This window comes from Podarcis filfolensis, assembly GCF_964270895.1.
Source record: "Podarcis filfolensis genome assembly, chromosome: 2".
Classification (NCBI taxonomy): Eukaryota; Metazoa; Chordata; class Lepidosauria; order Squamata; family Lacertidae; genus Podarcis; species Podarcis filfolensis.
The window spans coordinates 62312064-62330766 of NC_139605.1; the positions used below are offsets into that span (position 1 = coordinate 62312064).

General features: G+C 44.2%; 1 protein-coding gene across 5 annotated transcripts in view; it reads left to right on the forward strand.

The window, feature by feature from the left end:
- Positions 1-557: 557 nt before the first annotated feature.
- CAMK2A (calcium/calmodulin dependent protein kinase II alpha) overlaps positions 558-18703 on the forward strand; it is a gene marked incomplete at its 3' end in the record, with an annotated part of 116656 nt that continues 98510 nt past the window's right edge. For 2 of the 5 annotated variants that reach the window (XM_083594667.1, XM_083594669.1), the window contains exon 1: positions 559-897. In XM_083594667.1, coding sequence (XP_083450793.1) covers positions 836-897 — 62 coding nt within the window. In that variant the 5' untranslated portion in view covers positions 559-835. Of the gene's footprint in view, positions 898-18703 lie in introns of all 5 variants that reach the window. The other 3 variants (XR_014543340.1, XR_014543341.1, XM_083594668.1) reach the window with 3 other exon arrangements.

Consider the following 18703-nt stretch of genomic DNA (forward strand, 5'->3'; position numbering starts at 1 on the left):
GGAATAAAGCTCTGTTGCTGCTTTCCAGAAGGTTTTGCAGATTCTGAATTAGTTTTAGCTGCTCCCCCTACAGGAATTGGAAAAATTCAGACTGCTTTATACTTGATTTATTCAAAAACCATAGTGTATCCCTTTAAAGGCACCCCATTCTAATGGTACTAAGTAAGTCTCACAGGTGCCTTCAGAAGCAGCCCCTTATATCTTCCCCAAAAGTAGCTGTGGCTGAAGGAAGCATAATGTTCCTTTAAACCTTGAAAGTATTGCAGTTGCCCGGGCAACGCAGCAATACCTGTCTTTCTGGAGAATAAGATGCAGTTGCCAGGGCAACAGCATCCTGTCTTTCCAGAGACCATCCTGTAATGTGGAAACTGCAGTTTCCATAGTAACCTTTTTGCCCCAGTTAATTCTCAGTTGCTTGACTTAATTTGCCTATATATATATATATATATATATATATATATATGGTCTTCTCCTTCAAGTCATCTTCTGTTTTCTGGCTAAGGATGCAGTTTTCACAGTGACAGAGTCAGGGCGTTAGAGAGCTGCAAAGTAGCGGGCGAAGCAGGTGTTTGGGAAGCAGTTACCCAGGCAACAAAACCAGGGCGTTCCAGAGGTGGTTGCTATGGAGAACTGGATGCTGACGAAGGCTTGTGAGGCTGAGAAGACAAATTGCCCTCATCATTATCTCCAGGCTTGTCAATCATACATATTCGCTTATTTACCTCTGAGAAGGCGAGAGCGCTAGGAGCGAAGAGGAAAACGAGAAAGTGCGTGCTCAAGAGAGGAGAGGTGTTTGTGTAAAACTTCACGCCAGGGGAGGCAGTCGCTATCCAGGATGGCAACCATCACCTGCACCCGGTTCACGGAAGAATACCAGCTCTTTGAAGAGCTGGGGAAGTAAGTTTAAGACAGATACGGTGTGTGTGTGTGTGTGTGTTTTGGGGGCAGGGATTGTACTGGAAATGAATGAGAGTACTGGACTGAGGAGTCGGAGGGGGGGATGGAGGCATCAGCCAGAATGGGAACAGCTGGCATCCCGGGGGGAGCGGGGGGAGAAAAGGCAACGGAGTGAACAATAAAACAAACTCGCAGGAGAGCAGGGAAATGTAGGCTTTAAAGAGGGCAGGAGGGGGGCTTCCAGGAAAGGAGAGCCAGTCTTGGAGCTGGCAAAACATTTTTTCAGTCTGCTGATAAAATAAGGGTTCCATATTCCTCCACTTTTGTAAAGCAATGAGATCAGTGTGGGAAGTGTTAAAATCGCTTGCTAACATCGTTCACACTTGCTGTGTGTGTATACTGTACTTGTGTTGCTATCTGTAGTTCTGAGATGACCCAGCGGAAGAGGGCAAGGGCACTAGGATCCTGGTTAAAATAATTACGCCAAGTGCCACTTTCTTCTTGGGGAAGTTGATGTGCTTGATTTGCCTTGCAAAGCACAACTTTCTGGGGAAGTCGCTGTCTTCCCAGGGAACGAAGGACTGGTGATTTATAAAGTAGCCCTGGATTGCAGTTGCCCCGTTCCTTATATTCCCTTAACCCTCTTTTCAGGTGAGACAGTTTTAGAGAGAACCCTGAAACCTGTGTGTAAAAACACTCACAGGTATGCAATAGAAACAGAATGAGAGAATGCCAGTTGGGTTTTTGAGACTGTAATGAACAGATGTGACAGTGTATAGTTTTGCATATTAAACCACATCTTTGCATGCACAGCTAGGTTTGCACCTCTCTTTTGCAGTCAGCTTGCATATCTCTTGTTCCGAGTATGTTTGTGTGCATATGATCACATGTGTGAATTTATATATCTGTTTCACTTTGCATATGCACTTCACTTTAAAGAATGTGAGAATTCCCTTTACATGATCAAGCATCTTAGATGCATATCAGGCAATGCATATATCTTTCATGTGTCAGTAGTGTGCCTTGTATATGTGTGTCTGCATATCTATATCTATAGATATGTAACTTGTTCATAAGAACACATTTAGATGTTAAAGACTGGAAAGGTATCTCCTATAAATGATCCTCGAATAGTGAGCATTTATGGATTTTTGTGTGTTTATGTGCTTTTTCTCCACACACGTTGACAATCCTAAGTGTATAAATAATCCTTTGTTGGAGACCCTCTTGTTTGTGCTGGTATTTTTCTGTCTTTGCAACATATTGTGAATATGTGCCCCTGATTTGAATATGTAGGTGTGTCTATTTGCTGGCATTCGTGTTTCTCCAAGTCCACACAGTGGTACTTTGCATACATATAAATGTTTGCATGCAAGTACCTGGAATTTTGGATGCATTTAGTTGCACTGGGGCATATCTTCACAGCAAACAAGATTCGAGAAGGGGTGGTAGAGGAAATTAGACTCATGTGTTAACACATGTGGTTTAGCACATGCAATTTAAAGCGGAGAACAGGACAAAGTGGGATAAATTCAGTAAGAGTCAACTCCACAGAAGTTGAACCCGTTTAAACTAGCAGGGTACATGTACCCCTCTGATGTGTGTGCACATATGCATTTGTGCAGGGAACATATTTAGATGTGGTTCACCAGACATTGCATTTATTTTCACAAACATTTGGGCTGTTGAATCATGCATAGGTGGCGGAGTGATGAGTCAGTGGCCAGATCTCTGCAAAGCTTTATTTCAGTCCAGAAGATGAATACGATTCCTTCTTAATTGACACCTGGGAAAGACTCAAACCTGTTTCTTCGGGAAGCTTTCTAACATCACCCCCAGCCCTCATGCAGGCGCTATTTTGAGGGGTGCTAATGGCTGTGAGTCTGTGAAGTGTTCACAAGAGCCACTGAATTGGATGGAGAGCTTATAAGGAGCAGCGTTTAGATGGCTCAGAAAGAGAGGGCACAGTGTTCCAAGAGTGTGAGAATTCAGGTTAAAAATAAAAAAGCTGGCTATCTTTGGTTACCTCACAACAGTTTGGTATGGTCAGCATCCATTACTGACTTTTCCCCCTGCCCTGGCTCGTTCTCTGTCACTTCACCCAGCACTTCACTCAAACATTCCTATGGTCAGAAGGGTGTGGCAGAACTTCCATTTTTCCTCCTCTGTTACAGCTTAGGAGGAGATTGTTGGTGTCACACAGTATCCCATGGAAGGCTGCATGTGCCTTTGGTTGTGAAATGTTATTGACTGTGACGCAGGAAGGAAAGGATAAGTGTTGCATGGAACATGTCTCTGTCTGGCGGATCTGCCCAAAGCACACTTCACCCACTGTTTTCCATAGTCCTTTGAGCAGTGAGCCACGTTGTTAAAATGTTTTCTGGATATTGCATTACATGTTACCCAACACAGTTGCAAGATGGCCACTTCCTCAGGAAGAAAGCCAAAACAAGTGGGATTTGCTGGAGAGGTTTTGTTTAACTTGAGGCATGAGGTTATGCATATCTTCATCCTAAGATATTTCAGAGCGTACTCTTATGTAGGACACTGTCAGAGATTGTTTTTACTAGACATGAAGGGGTTTGTTTGGCGGGCACCTTCTTCCAAACACAAGCAAACCCCAAAGAATGTTATTTGCATCTTAAAAGCTTATCCATGCGTTTACTGAGGCAACTCGTGTCCTAGTCCTCAAACTGAACTACTCACAGAGGATCCACTGGTATGCAAATTATTTGTTTCAAGAGATTATTTTGAGTACTGGGCTACTATCAATAAATTTTGGCTATGTCGTTGTTAGCATTATTAACATGCATTATGTTTTTGTGGAAATGCCTAATGTCACACCCTTCTCATATTGAGTAAATGTGTAACAAAAATATAGCTCTTTCAGGGAACACGTCCCCCATCCCCCCACTTATTATATTCTAGATTCACACAACGAAGAAATCCCACCAGGATAAAAATGGCAGCACCAAGGGAGTAGACTTGGCATTTCTCATTCTCCCCACAGCACTCCTAAAAAATGGCTCTTTGAAAGATCTAACGCACCACTGGCTATATGGAGTGTATGTTAGTTGGAAGATGTGGTGTGTGGAGGTTGCTATTTGTGTTATATAAGACAAAGGCACTCCAGGATGAGAAAGCAAAGTACATTTTGGCAGACTGCAAGCAATGAAAAGGAACTTGTGAGTATGCTGCCCCTGGTGGAGACGGAGTGAAATACCTCCGATTATGTACATTTCCAGGGTCCTGTGGGGAACAAAGTGACTTGAGAAAGGAAATATATTCAGCATATAAAATACTGTGGTTTGATATTTATGTTTGTCTTAAATTGGACTGAAAAATCATTCTTGGAACATCACTGTCTCCAGGTGGGATTCAATTGCATACTGGCAAATTCAGGTTGCACAGTGAGAGTTGATTGCACTGCAAAACCACTTCCCCAAAGGATCAGACCTTTTGTGTTAAGGAAAGTTCAGAATAACACTTTGATACAGCATCATTTAACCTCCCCGTAAACAAATCAGGCTGAATGTGTAGTAAACAGGTTGTGTGGAAGCACCCTTGGCTGAAGTAATTTTTTTGTCCAAAATCAAAGCAAAAGAAAAATCCCACCAATCCAACATATTATTATTATTATTAGTGGTAGTAGTAGTAGTAGTAGTTGGAACCAAGCAACCCTACTGTTTGGCCATGGAAAGAACAATTTTCAGAATTGATATCAAGTAAAGGGGACGCGGGTGGCGCTGTGGGTAAAACCTCAGCGCCTAGGACTTGCCGATCGCATGGTCGGCAGTTCGAATCCCCGCGGCGGGGTGCGCTCCTGTCGTTCAGTCCCAGCGCCTGCCAACCTAGCAGTTCGAAAGCACCCCCGGGTGCAAGTAGATAAATAGGGACCGCTTACCAGCGGGAAGGTAAACGGCGTTCCGTGTGCTGCACTGGCTCGCCAGATGCAGCTTGTCACGCTGGCCATGTGACCTGGAAGTGTCTGCGGACAGTGCTGGCTCCCGGCCTATAGAGTGAGATGAGCGCGCAACCCTAGAGTCTGGCAAGACTGGCCCGTACGGGCAGGGGTACCTTTACCTTTACCTTTAAAGGTAGCCAAAGTGTAGAGCTTTCATTGGTAAGGAACATCCAAATTTGAATTCAGTCTTGCTCATTGGAGAGGCTTCCAGTATATTGAGACACACAATAACTCCGTCAAATTCTGAGGGCAGCTTTTCCAGTGCCATATGAAACAGAACTGTTGGTAGAGAAGCATTACGTTTTATCTATCATCTACCTTTACCTGGCTATGTTGAATGGTTTTAAAGTCATTTTAAGTTAACCATTAAGAACATTGTTCTAAATTAAGATCTGATCAGTAATGGAGTGAACTTCCTAGGAAAACAGTAATTTGTATACAGTGGTGTTTTCAGTGAGAGATTAGAAAGGCGTAATGAGCATATGATGTTCTGCCACAGAGCTTTTGGTCATAGTGAGCTGCAAGTCTTCAGAATGCTGAATCAGCACATCTGAATCATCACCCCCCCAAGGGGATTGTGCCATGTCTCCTCCTTGATCATTGCTGGTGCAAAGAGAGTAGTAAACACAGATAGCTCACAAACTAAAATGCACCATCAGCGCCCAATTCTCCTACAGGTTGATACCTCTTCTGAAGATTTGTATCCCTTCCTCTTTGGGTATACCAGCAGTGGTGAAACTACCCTTCAGTCCCTTCAAGCTCTGTAGTTCCAGTTTGCAATAATATCAATATATGGTTAAGACCAGCATCATGCATCTTCTAGATGCACATATGGTCCAGCTCCAAATGGTCCACATGCACTGTAAGAAAGCACAGGATAATTAAAGAGCATGGAATTCCATATCATTAGCTCCCAGGTGTTGTCACCAGCAGAAATGCACACCTTTTATCCAGTAAATCAATATTAAAATTACTGTAAAAACACAAGAGCACCCTTATGTTCAAGGGCCTCTTCAGCATCCTCTTTCCCACAGTAGCCAACCAGAGGACTATAGAAAACCCAAAAGCAGAACCTAAGAGCAATAGCGCTCCCCAGCTGTTCTTCCTCTGCACCTGGCACCTGGAGGTGGTATATGGCCATCATGACAACAATAGCCATTGATCCCCATTTCCTCCATGCATTTCTCTGATCCACTTTTAGAGCTATCTAAATCAGCGTCCATCAGCACATATTGTGAAAGTGAATTTTGTAGTTCAGCTATGAGCCGTGTGAAGAAGAAGCTCCTTTTGTCTGCCCTGAATCTCCTGACATTCAGATTCATTTGCATGACCTCAAGTTCTAGTATTATGAAAGGGAGTGGGGAATATCTCTATAATAATAACAACAACAATTTCTCTATACTGTACATACTTTATACACAACTATCACATTCCTCCATTACTCTCCTGTCCTCCCCCCAATCTATAGAGCCCCCAAAGTTGTAACCCTTTCTCATGATCATTTTGCATGCCCTTTCCTATGCCTTTTCCAGCTCTACAATGTACTTTTGTGAGATCCAGGAAACAGTAGTACACAGTATTCCAAGGTGCAATCACACCATCAGTTTCTTTAAAGGCATTGCAATCTTGATGTTTTTATTCATTGATCCTTTCCCTAATGATCTCTAGCATGGAACTGTCCATTTATTCCTACTTTCTGCTTCTGGTTCTTTACTGAAGCATAGGAGGGCCTCTCCTCCTGTCCCAGGACTGCTAAGCCTTCTCAGGAGCTTTTTGGAGAGGGACGTCGTCCAAAAGATTTTGAAAACCTAAGTGAACAATGTGCACTAGATCACCCCATTGGCACACTTGTTGGCGCTCTCGAAAAACTCTGAAAGGTTTTAGAACATACCGTTGTAATATTGAACATTTACTGAAGCCTCAGACAGGAACTGGAGAACATATAAAATATGAGCCTGGAGAAGCTCCTTATAATTTGGTTTTGTTCTCTCTCTCTCGCTCTCTCTCTCTCACACACGATCTAGTATCTTTTAGATTCTTTAAAACACAATATTCCGGGGGGAGGTTACATTTTTATTTGTAATATCATTTTTTTTTATTTCTTAGGTTTTGAAAACTGCATGGTAGAGTTTAAATTTTTTTTTTTACAAACTATGTCTTCAATGCAGTTTTTTTAAATTCAAATGATAAGTTTCAGTAAATTACACTTGTGACGTGGGGGGGAAATGGTTGTAAGGTCTGACTTAATGTCATCTATGGAAAATGTAATGTCATCTATGACCTTTTTGTATCAAATATCCTCTATGTTAAGAAATAACGGGGGGGGGGGGCGGAGACCATGACTTGCGCTGTTCAGCAAGGAGTTTTTCATTGCGTAAAGTGTTATACAACTGCTTGGTGCTTTACAGCAGGATTATTATTATTTTTTACATCAATCTGAATCCCTGTTTACAGAAATTCACTTGGAATGAATTATTCCTGTTACAATGATCCACTGGTGTGTTTGGCAGCATTATCTTTTCGATGGCCACTACTTTTTATTATACATCTTGACACTTAGCAGAGCCTTTGACTGCGCAAGGTCACACTGCTCCCGTCCCTAGAACAAAACTAGAAGATAAGACTTTCTTTTTCTTTTGAGGCATGGGGAATGGTGATAATTAAAAAGCAGGGAAGAGCTGACGCCACACCAGGAATATCCTTCTCAATGCTAGCATTACTGAGTGGGTCTAGTTAAACTGGCCTCCCCCCAATCCCAGGAATGTGAAGGCAGCATTTCCAGAATTCAGTTTTCTTGCAGCACTTGAAAATTTGATAGTATGGTCAAAACCCCAGTAGTTCCCTGACCTGGTGACCTTTGAATGATTTGGGCAGGGAGTTGTAGTCCCAAACATTCAGAGCGCAGCAGGTTGGGAGAGGCAGCTCTTATCATTAGTGAGGTAGAGAAAACTAGCTTCTCTTGGGGGAAAATGCCATTGATCGATCACTCTGAATGCACGAGCTGATACCTGATGGAAGCAGATGTTTTCCACCCTAATGTTTGTCATGGAATTGTAAGAATACTCAGTCCCAAAGAGGGTTGGGGAGGGGCAAAGAAGATGGAGAAGGGGCATAGAAATGAAGAGGGCAGGGCTGGGGGGAATCGGAGAGAGGCAAAGAAAAAGAGCAGAACGCCTCTGTCTGAGTTCTTTGAGTTCACCCCCCCATGAGCAGGCAAAAGAAGTGGCTGAGTGGAATTATCATGTGACAATATATAATCAGGCCCTTCATTCCCGGAGCTGCAGGGGGAAAGAAAGGATTTGCTGAACAAATAAGAAGGGGAGAAATTTCCCAACCCACACTTTTCTTTCTAGAAGGGAGATAAGCCCTGAAAATGGTTTGGAGGAGGAGTGGGAGGCAGGCAGGTGGCCTCACAGGCTCACAAGTGTGAAGAACTGTGGGGAAGGAAGCTCTTTTTGCCTCAGGGATGCTGCTGCCTGTGTGGCAGGGACCTGCATGCACTCAGAAATTAAAATTAAGGCAGAAGCTGCTCTCCTCCCACTGACAGTTGGCTACTTCCCCCCAAACCTCTTCTGATAAGTAAGTTTATTCATGAGCATGGTGTGCCAAAACCTCCTTTGCCACTTTTCAGACAAAGGGAGCTCAGTTATATTGTTTCCAGTAGCCAGAGTGCATGTTCTTTGCATTTATTTCCTGTTTGTCTTCGAAGGGGCTCAACATGGTGGACTTCTGTCCCCTGGCATTATAATATGTTTACAAGAGGCTGAGAGGCTGGGCAGACTGAGACATAGTGGCTGGCCCAAGCTCATCTAGTGAGCTTCATAGCTGAGTGGAAACCTGAGTCTGGTCCCCACTAGACATAGGACTCATCGACACTCGTAACACTAAAAATGAGTTTTTAAAGGGTTATGATAACGACGTTCTTTTAAAACGTCAATAATGCATTATTAAAATGTGACACCAGAGAGTGCTGTAGAGTTCTCCCCATGAAATAAGTGGGTCGGCCTTGTAGAAAAGGAAGCAAATAAGAAATCAAGACGCCTTTTATGTTAGAATGATATCAACAACACGGTTCTAAGAATGTTTAAAGAGTGAGTATAGATCCAGCCCTAGTCTACCACTGGGCCACAGTGGTTCTTCAGTTATATACTGTGTGGCCTCCATCACTTTAGAAAGGCACCTGTAGCTGGTCCCCTTGGTTTGTTCAAGTTGCACCATGATGATGAGAGGGTGCAGTTCTCAGGTATGGTTCTTCAACAAGTGTCCTGCATGGCATTGTTATTTGTTTGTTTGTTTGTTTGTTTATTATTTTCATTTTCATTGCCTTGTTCTTTTTTTGTCTGGGGTAGCCAAGGTAGTTCTTCCCAGGCATTGTTAGACTACAGCTCCCATCATCCTTGACTACTGGCCATACTGACTGGGGCTGATGGGAATCAGAGTCCAACAATGAGTTGGCTGCCCCCGCTTTAGTAAAGCACTCCAGGAATATGGTGGAAGGATAGTATAAAAATATCACATAAATGTAAATATTAGTATAAATTACACTGTAGCAGAGGGAAATATATTGCACATCCTCAAAGCATGCAGGCATTCTGGTTGATAAATCTCCTGGAAACGTGTAACCCAGATGAGAAGAGCCTCTCAGGCCTCGCTGGTACACTTACATCCTCACCTCCCCTGTTTCAGGAATGAGAAGTTGGTGGTGCAGGCTGCATGGGCATTGCTGATCCTGATCAAAGAGGTACCAGTGCAAAAACAGCACTTTCCAAACACCTTAGAAACTTCTGCTTCACGAGTGGAGAACTTTTTTTAGCCAAGCAGCCACATTCCCTTTTGGACCATGTCCTGAAGGCCACATGCCAGGGGTGGGCAGGGCCAGAGGCAAAATTAGGCAGAACAAAAAAAGGAAGTAAAATTTATCTTTGTACAGTAGGCCAGCTGGTTTCATTACACACACCCTCTCTATTCTGCACCCAGGCAGGCAAAAGGCAGTTCAACGACACGTTCCAGTCAAGGAGGGTGCAAAGCAGTGTTGGTGCCCTGGAGAGAAGAGGGTGTGTGACTCTGGGGAGGGTGTGGGGAAGAGTCCTGAGGACCAGATAGAGAGGCTTGGAGGGCCACAGGCCTGAGGTCTCCCACACCACATGGAAATTCAACCATGAGTGTCAAATGCAGGTATCCTGACCTTGTATAAATAATATATTTCAAGCATTTTTTGCTTTCAGACAACAGGTTTATATTCATGACACCATTAACAGCAAGGCATTTATAGCATTGGCTGAATGTGTGTGTGTTTGTGTGTGTCTATTTTGCATAGTCAAAGAGAGCTGTTTTCCTGTAGAGCCATGAGCCGTAATCGTATGAGTGGATCAACACTGCTGATTATTACCAATGTTATCTTTCAATACTATGACTAAAGCTGCGCTTGCCAAATTAAACCAAAGCTGCATGTAGTTCAGCATTCAGTTTCCAGCAGTGGCAAATCTGATGCTACTCTGTGTGTGTGTGTGTGTGTGTGTGTGTGTGAGAGAGAGAGAGAGAGAGAGAGAGAGAGAGAGAGAGAATGAGAATGGACATATTTTCCCCATTGGACTTATGGGGAAGAGGCACTTCCAAGATGCTCATCTACATCAGCTGTGAAAAGATGCTTTCTCTATATGCAATGGTGGCAACTGGTTCACAGAGAATCATACTGAATCATATTGAGGAAGGAAAGTGTGGGTGTAATAGGAGTGAAGGGGATTTTATGGATAACTCTGGACCAGCCAAATTTGGTGCCAACTGGGGATTTCCTCCCAATGCAAATAGCAGGTTCAGAATGGATTTTCCTCAGGGCTGCAGCTGGGGAGGAAATTGTTAAACTCCTCCTCTCCACTTATCATAGAATCATAGACTTGTAGTGATCCCAATAATTATCAGCCACCCTAGTGGATGTCATATGTATTTTTTTAAAGAACAAAACCAAAGTTGTATTTAACGGCAAATCTGGTTTGGTCTTTCATCTCTGCTCTCTTCTACAGACCACCTTTGTACAATGTGCATGATCGTAGTGAAGGCTGAATGAAGGGATATATTTGCGGGGGGGGGGGGCTCATGTGAGCACTACTTGCTGTCGAGCTTTATGCGTGTCTGAATGCCAGCAGGGATGCATCACCCACTCAACCACCTACATGCAAACTGAAATATGGACACAGTGAATCCCAGCCACGGTACACAGAACTCTACGCAATATGCTCTTGCACACATGTCCTTCTGGTTCCTTCCTGAACATGTGCGCACACAACCTTTGAAAGAAAAGAGAGAGACAGTTCCAATCTTACTATATAATAAAAATGTAAGAGTGTCACCACATGGCTCCCCTTGAAGGATTTGTAATGCTACATCAAAATCCTGGATTTGCGTGAAGTGGCAGAGGAGCATGAGAGAAGGGAGATTGCCCAGCCGTAGTGGCCATGGCATGGGAGCTAGAAGGGAAGGTCACTGAGAATGGGAAGTGGTGGGAGAGGTCTGAATGGATATGGAATTTTAGGGTTATTTTTTTTAAAAAAAGTTTTAACAAGAAATAGCAGAAATGGATACAACACAGAAACTAACACCAAGAAGCTAACGTAATACTGTAGACTCTTTCCCAGTTTCTTTCTTGCTCTACTGAAACCTTGTTTTAAACTGCTCAAACCTCTGACAAAGTTTAAAGCTGCCATTTTCCTCTCAATATCACTCCGCTCTTCCTCCGTTCTTCATTCTCAAATATCTTCCTCCTCCTTTGTTCAGCTGCCTTACATGAGAGAGATAAAGCATGCAGAGCCCTCAAATATTCCACAGCACTTTCACACAATGTATATCATTCCTGGTACTACGTGTTGTCTTCAGCATGAAGTTCCAGATTCAATGTAGAACAGATCTTTTATTAACAAGCAAACACCTGTAACATGTGCAACATCCATTAACTGAACCGGATTTTTGTTTATTTATTTATTTATTGCATTTACATACCACATTTATCTTCCACAGACCTCAAAGTGATGTACATGGTTCTCCTCCTCCCCACTGCATCCTTGCAACAACCCTGTGTTTTAGGTTAGCCTAAGAGATGGTGACTGGCCCAAGGTCCCCCAGCGAGCGTCATGGCTGAGTGGGGATTTGAACACTGCTCTCTCAGGTCCTAGTCCATTGGCTTGATGGTGAAGTGTAAAGCAGGGCTGCAGAACAGAAGACTAATTAGTTGTCTTTCAGGACTAATTGGGGAGAAGGAGTGGGGGGAGGGGACCCTCCAGGCAATACAGAAGGCCTTTGTGGATATATGTGTGCCTACAGGTACCACACGGAGAATGCCTTGGCCACAGGTTCCTTTATTGGTGCCCCTTGAGAACACTGATGTCTCAAATATTTGCTCCTGAGCAACTTGTGAAGTTGTGAGGTGGTCCTGCATACAGTACAAAAAGGGCAAGCTGAATATTGCTCACAAGAAGTCCAGTGTATGTGTGTGCGTGCGTGCGTGTGCCTAGTGATAATGAGAGCAGTTAGCCAAAGAGAAGGGAAAATGTAAAAAACAAACAAACTACAGTTTGTTTGTAAAAAACAAACAAACTACAGTTTCCATGAAGCTTGCCTATCCCTTTCACTATATCTGACCTGTTCATGGGGGGCATGTCTCAATTTTAAAAGAACAAGGTTACACAGTTGTACTGCACATCATGGTCTTGTCTAATCCATATGAGACACTGGTTCCCCTGAAACACACATAATACTCAGAGAACGCTTCCTAAGCCAACCACTTCCTCCCCCCTCACATACACCCATGCACGTTCTTTTGTTAACAGGCACCTGCAGTGCTCAGATTGCTATGTGCTCACTTCATCCAAACATCTACCTTTCACCTGCCACCTCTGATTTCAAGCTACTTGAGTAAGGAGCAGCTTTCAGTGTGACTCCCCACCTAAACAAATTGGATAATGGTAGGCATAGGTGTGACTATGTGACAGATCTAAAGGGTATGGGAGTTTCCCCATCAGCAACTTTCAATAATCTTCAGATATAGTAGTATTCACACCCTTAACAGTTTGTTGACAGATCCACAGCATACATTTAAAGTACACCCAATGCACATAAAAAGCACATGACTCCCCCTAAAGATTCATGGGAACTGTAGTTTGTTAAGGATGTTGGAAATTGTAGCTCTGTCTATGAGTGAGGAAACTACAGTTCTTTGGGGGAAGCCATGTGCTTTAAATGTGCATCATATCGAAGAATCACAGAACTGTGCAGTTGGGAGGGACCTCAAGGGTCATCTAGTCCAACTCCCTGCAATGCAGGAATCCCACCCACAGCCGTCCCTGGGTGGGGTTAAACCACTATTGTACTTTAAATGCATGGTGCAGACCCATGTTTTAAAATATACCAGAAACCTGGAAAGGATCCATTGCTTAGAGGCAGGGCAGGGTTTGCAGGCTCAACCATGGATGGGTTGCAGAGCTTGGTGGGAGGAAATGGTGAGGAGCATGCAGTGGTGATGATCTAGCAGTGCCAGGGCCTGGGAGATCGCACAGTGTGAGTGAGCTAGAGACCTTTGGGTGACCTGTTTATTCAGAATCCATCCTGATTTGCTTGCACAAATCACACATGGTGGTTAGACTACAGATGAATTTCGATGTGGGGAATATTGTCTTGGCTTTCCTGGTTATAATGCTAGTGCTTCTGTCCCATTTTCAAACATTCCTTCCAGACTGCAGTACCTGTTGTGTTATGGAACGGTGTCTTTTTGAGCAAAATTCAGTCTGTCGTGCTGAATTTCATTCACACCTGTGGGGGTGGAGTCTGCAGTGGCTGCAGACATATATATATAATGGATTGTTTTTGCTTAACGGGTTTTCCATGGTAAGGGGAAATCCAGATCATTTATATATATATATATATATATATATATATATAGAGAGAGAGAGAGAGAGAGAGAGAGAGAGAGAGAGAGGCTGGCATTTTGATGACAATGATGTCATGGGGTTGAGCAACAGCGAGTCCACAATAAACTCCCGCCTGGAAGCATCCTGTATAGCAGAGGTGAAGACTATTATTTTCCACCAGAGCTTCTTTCTTAGTGATAATTTGCATTGCCATAGCAACTAGTCTCCAGCTGTCTAGGGGACTCTCTGTAAGTTTGAGAAACCTGTGGCAGATGGGCTGCTGGGGGCTCCCCTCCCACCCCACCCCCAGTTCTGTAAATGCTGCTTTATTTGCTTTCTTTTGTTGAAATCCTATCTGCATTGTTTGTTAACACTGTTCTAGATATCTGGGCCAAATACCCCATTGGGAGATGGGGGGGGGGAGGTAGAATAGCTCTAGAGCTCTGCGAAGCTTCCCCAGTAATGTGGGGCGGGTGGGGGAAACTTGTGCCATGATGATAACATCATTTTGCATCATTGCATCCCCGGTTGTAAACATTCAGAGCGAGAGAAGAGGGAAGGGAGACTTGGAACTGCTATATTCAGGTCAGGCTGGCTGGGGCTGATGGGATGGGAGTTGTAGTCCAAAATATCTGGAGGGCACCAGGATGTGGAAGGCGGTAGTTCTGGGTCAGTCACTGTGTATAGAACACATGGAAGGTACCAAGAGAAAAAGAGTGTGTATACTTGTGAGAAGCTCAAAGCTTTGCAGCCGCTGTAGTTTGTTAAGGGTTGCTTGGAATTGCAACTCGGTGAGAGGTTAACTGCAGGACCCAGAGTTCTTTGAGGGAAATAATGTGCTTCCCATGTGCTATCACGTGTATACAGCCACAATGAGCTTTAGAACTGAGAGGGAATTTGAATCAGAATTTCACATGGCCAAGCCTAGCGCTGCGTTACACTGGAGCAAAGCAGCTATGACAAGAACATGGAGGCAGGCAACTTGCAGTCTCATGCACAGCTTATTATACTTGCAAAGGCTCTGCGGGTATTAAAAGATTGCCATCTTTCCTTCCGCCCACTTGCCCTCCTACCCTAGCCAGGTACTGGAGCCCGTTGTGGAGAAATTGTCAGGGAATTGTTCTCACATCCCCCTCTCCTGCTGCTGGGAAAGCAGATGCGATTAAGACAAAAGCGCAGGGAAGGGAAACATAAAAGTAAAATCTTCAGGACCGAGAATGGATTGGTGGGCCCCTCTGTGGAGAAGAAATGCAACATTTATTTCCCTTCATCCAAATTAAGCCCTTGGCCCTCTGGGTGAATGAGATATTAATAGTCCACTTCATACACAGGCAAAGAATAATTCTCAGGCTCCTACAGCAAAGGCAGCCGGCAAGTACTCAGCCCCAGTCCCCTCTGTATAGTTAGTACAGCTACCTTAATTCTTCCAGAAGGGTCTCCTTTTTCCAAACCCCGCTCACTGCCAGGCCTGACTGCCATGTGACCCAGAACGATGGTTTCCAGCAGGGGCCCTTTGTGTGTGGGTTTGCTTTGCTACGTGAATTTCAATGAACATTTTGCTTCTGTTCCTCACACCCCGCCGCTTTCCTATTTGACTAAAGATTCATATTCATGCCCAAATTGCCCTCATCCTTCCACCCCACCGGGAAAATCAGTTACTCTCCATTCTCCTCAGAGGCTTTGGAGCCCCCTTTCCTGTGTTTATTCTTTTCCTTCTCTATATATGTTTTGCTGTGGGGAGAGATTGCTCTTGATGTTTGTAATTCCTATGCCCACCCCCTCCAGGCGAAATAGATTTGGCAGAAATAGCGCTAGATACAAAGGAGCGTGATTATTTCCCGACTAAATGGAAACTGGGTGCAGGGTGGGGGGAGAAGGGTGCCTCTGATATGTGGGCCTATTAGGGAGACAAGACGTGCAGACATCACACTTGGGGGTATTTCAAATAGGGGACCCATGATTTATACCTACTACGTATGATATCTAAAAAAGCGACTTACTCCTTCTCCCGTTTTAGTTATTTCTGTCTCTAGCCCCCAGAGTGCAGAATGAGACCTCTGCATCATAAAGGCCCCACTTGAGAGACCCCCAAATGAAATGCAGCAAGGTCATTCCTGCACCACCACCCTGCACTGCATTTCAAGCCACATTTGCAGAGAGTTGTTCGTGTAAGAGAGCTGGCAGGGATGTGTCCCCCGGATGCCCCCCAACCTCTTAGGTTCCCCCACCCCTCCAGCTCTGCTGTTCATTAAGCTGTCGCGTGCGCTCAACTGGGCCAGTGCAGCGACTGTTAGGGTAATTTCACATTACCGCTTACTCCTCATTCACTTTTCTAATTGGATTGAACCTGGTATGAGGTTGGGGGGCGGCATCAAACAACAGTGTTCGTCAAGAAACTACAGGATCAATACGGATTGTGTGGATGTGGCTTCAGAAATCAGCCGTGGGAGCGCAATGGAAGTGAAGTAAGTGCTACTAAGAACACCCCCCTACTTCCACCTTCCATTGCCCCCTGGATGCAGATCCCTAGACATTGTGAATGGCAAGTAGGATACTCTTGTGGTACCATCACTGCTTAATCTAAGCCAGGGATCACCAAGGAACATTCTATGACACCATTATCAGTTGCTGGACCCATGAGTGGTTTTTGTTTTTGTTTATTCTGCAAAGGGTGCATTTTCACAGCACTAACATCTAGCCACCTCAGCTTAGGGAGAAGGGCTTGCAAGGCAGCGGTTGTGGCCCTCAGGCAGGTTTCAGTCCCAGCACTGCTTACTTTATGCCCTTGGCTGGTATGAGCCATGCCTCAGTTTCCCTCAGTCAAGCAGAAAGTATAGCTTCAGTTCTGAGCTCCTTGAGATTCATCAGGAATCTGGTTTGCAGGCCCAGGTGCAGTGGAGCTGCAGGCAGTGGGGCCAAGGAAAGATGCAGAGGCAATAAGCACAGGACAACCAAAATGGGATTTAAACAGGCCACAACTTTATTGATTACAGGTGTCAGCAGTTTTTGGCCTAGGCTTTGGGTGTGTATCTTGACTTAACCAGCCTGACTGCTGGTTGATTTTTGGCAAGGTTAACCAAAGTTAAGCATCACTCTATAACATACATCCAATCAGGGCAACCCCTCCAAGTTCACTATTTGGGGGTGCTGTGGCCCATCAGCCCCTGTCTGGGCATCCAGACAGAAGCATCTCCCCAGAATCACCTTAAGGGGATATGCTGATCCCTTGGGAGGGGACACCCCCCATCCAATTAAACTGAGGATCCAACCCAATGTCATATCTGCCACCCGAGTGGCTAGCGCCTGAAACAAGTTGTTTATTATAAGTGGTTAAAGGCATAATAAAAAACAAGAAGAGTGAAGTATCTAATTAGGCACAAAGTCTTCTTTCCCTTAAGAGCATTCTCACACCTGTCTCTGTGGTCCTCTCCCATACCATTTGTGCACATGTGAATATTGTTAATGCAAAGTATAAAGAGGAATAGAGTGAAGGTTAGCCTGAATTTACACACAGGTCGCTGTAGGGTTTTCCAGGAGTGATATTTGTGTGGGAAATGCAAGTGCCAGTTTAAACCTCACATCCGGAAACAACTTACCATTCAATTTTAGCACCACAGAGCCAAGAAATGACAAGATTCCCGCTGCAAATCTTATTTCCCAGGCAATGAATATAAGCGTACCTTCACAGCATGTCTCATTTCCTCCTTTGCCTCTACTAAGTATTAGCAAGAGGTAGTTAACTCTACTCTGTAAGGTGATTCTTCTATTTCTGCAGAGGAGGCTCAGATTAACAGAAGCCAAGCTGTTTTAGAAACTAGCAGGCCACTTCTCCCTGTAGGTAAATGGCACTGGTCAGGTCAAGGTTGAAAAAGTCAAAGCTTTGCTTTCTGGTTGAAAAGTAGCTGCCCATGAAGAGGAGAAAAGAACACGCATCTTCAGTCTTCTTGACCTCTGCTTTAATGTTTACCATCAGGGGTCAATGAAGTCTTGGCATCTACAAATCCACCAGGATATGAACTGTATGCCTGATGTGGAAGCATCCTGTAGGAAGCATGTTTCATAATACAGTTTCACTTGTGGGAAGCCTGGTGGCATCACAAATCATCATCTTCTTAGCAGAGCTCAAAGGGCTCTGCCTTTAACCCGCTCTTGCTTCTCTATGGAGCATTCCTTCTCCAGCCACTGTGGATGCACTAGCCTAATAAATGAAAATGACCAGTCCCATAAAAGACTGTGGTGCAGTGAAGTTGTCACAACAGTTAGGATCCCAAAGGGATGCAAAAAGTAAAGCAAGTTTTGTATACCTGCGGTTAGGGTTATGGGGTGGGGTACAAGTTTTATTTCCAAAGCTTGAACTTGCATGTGATTTAAGCCAGAAGGTAGTACAAACCCCCAATATCCACAAATTTGGGAATTACAGAAATATGCCACCCTCACTCCCTGAGTCCCCTAGACAAGCCTTCCTTGCACACCTTAAACTAGACATCTGTCCCCAGGTACAGAGGAGGATGTTGCCTCATCCCCAGTGCTGAAGTAGGATTCAGCTGTTAGCCAAATTGGATTCCATACATGGAGTGGAGGACACCACCATCTTTGCCTCTGACAGAAAAATATATCGGCCAGGCCTGCTTGACTGACAGGCACAAAACAAATTATATGAAATAAGCAAGCCTATGCAATTTTTCTTAACCTGGCATAATTTATATAGACCGCAGAATGCAAGTTTCTATTTCTTTAACATGAGAATAGTTTAGCCCTGGTAGCTGCTGTCGCTATAATCTTTGCCGCTAGGTCATATTTTAAAATTTCAGCAACATCACATTCAAGTTGGGTCTTTTGCACAAAAACTGCATTGGTGTCAATCTTTCCTTCATTAAAATGCATTATTATTGGCAGGCACTGACTGCCATTTGTACCAAGAGACATTTGATAAGACAGAAGGTGC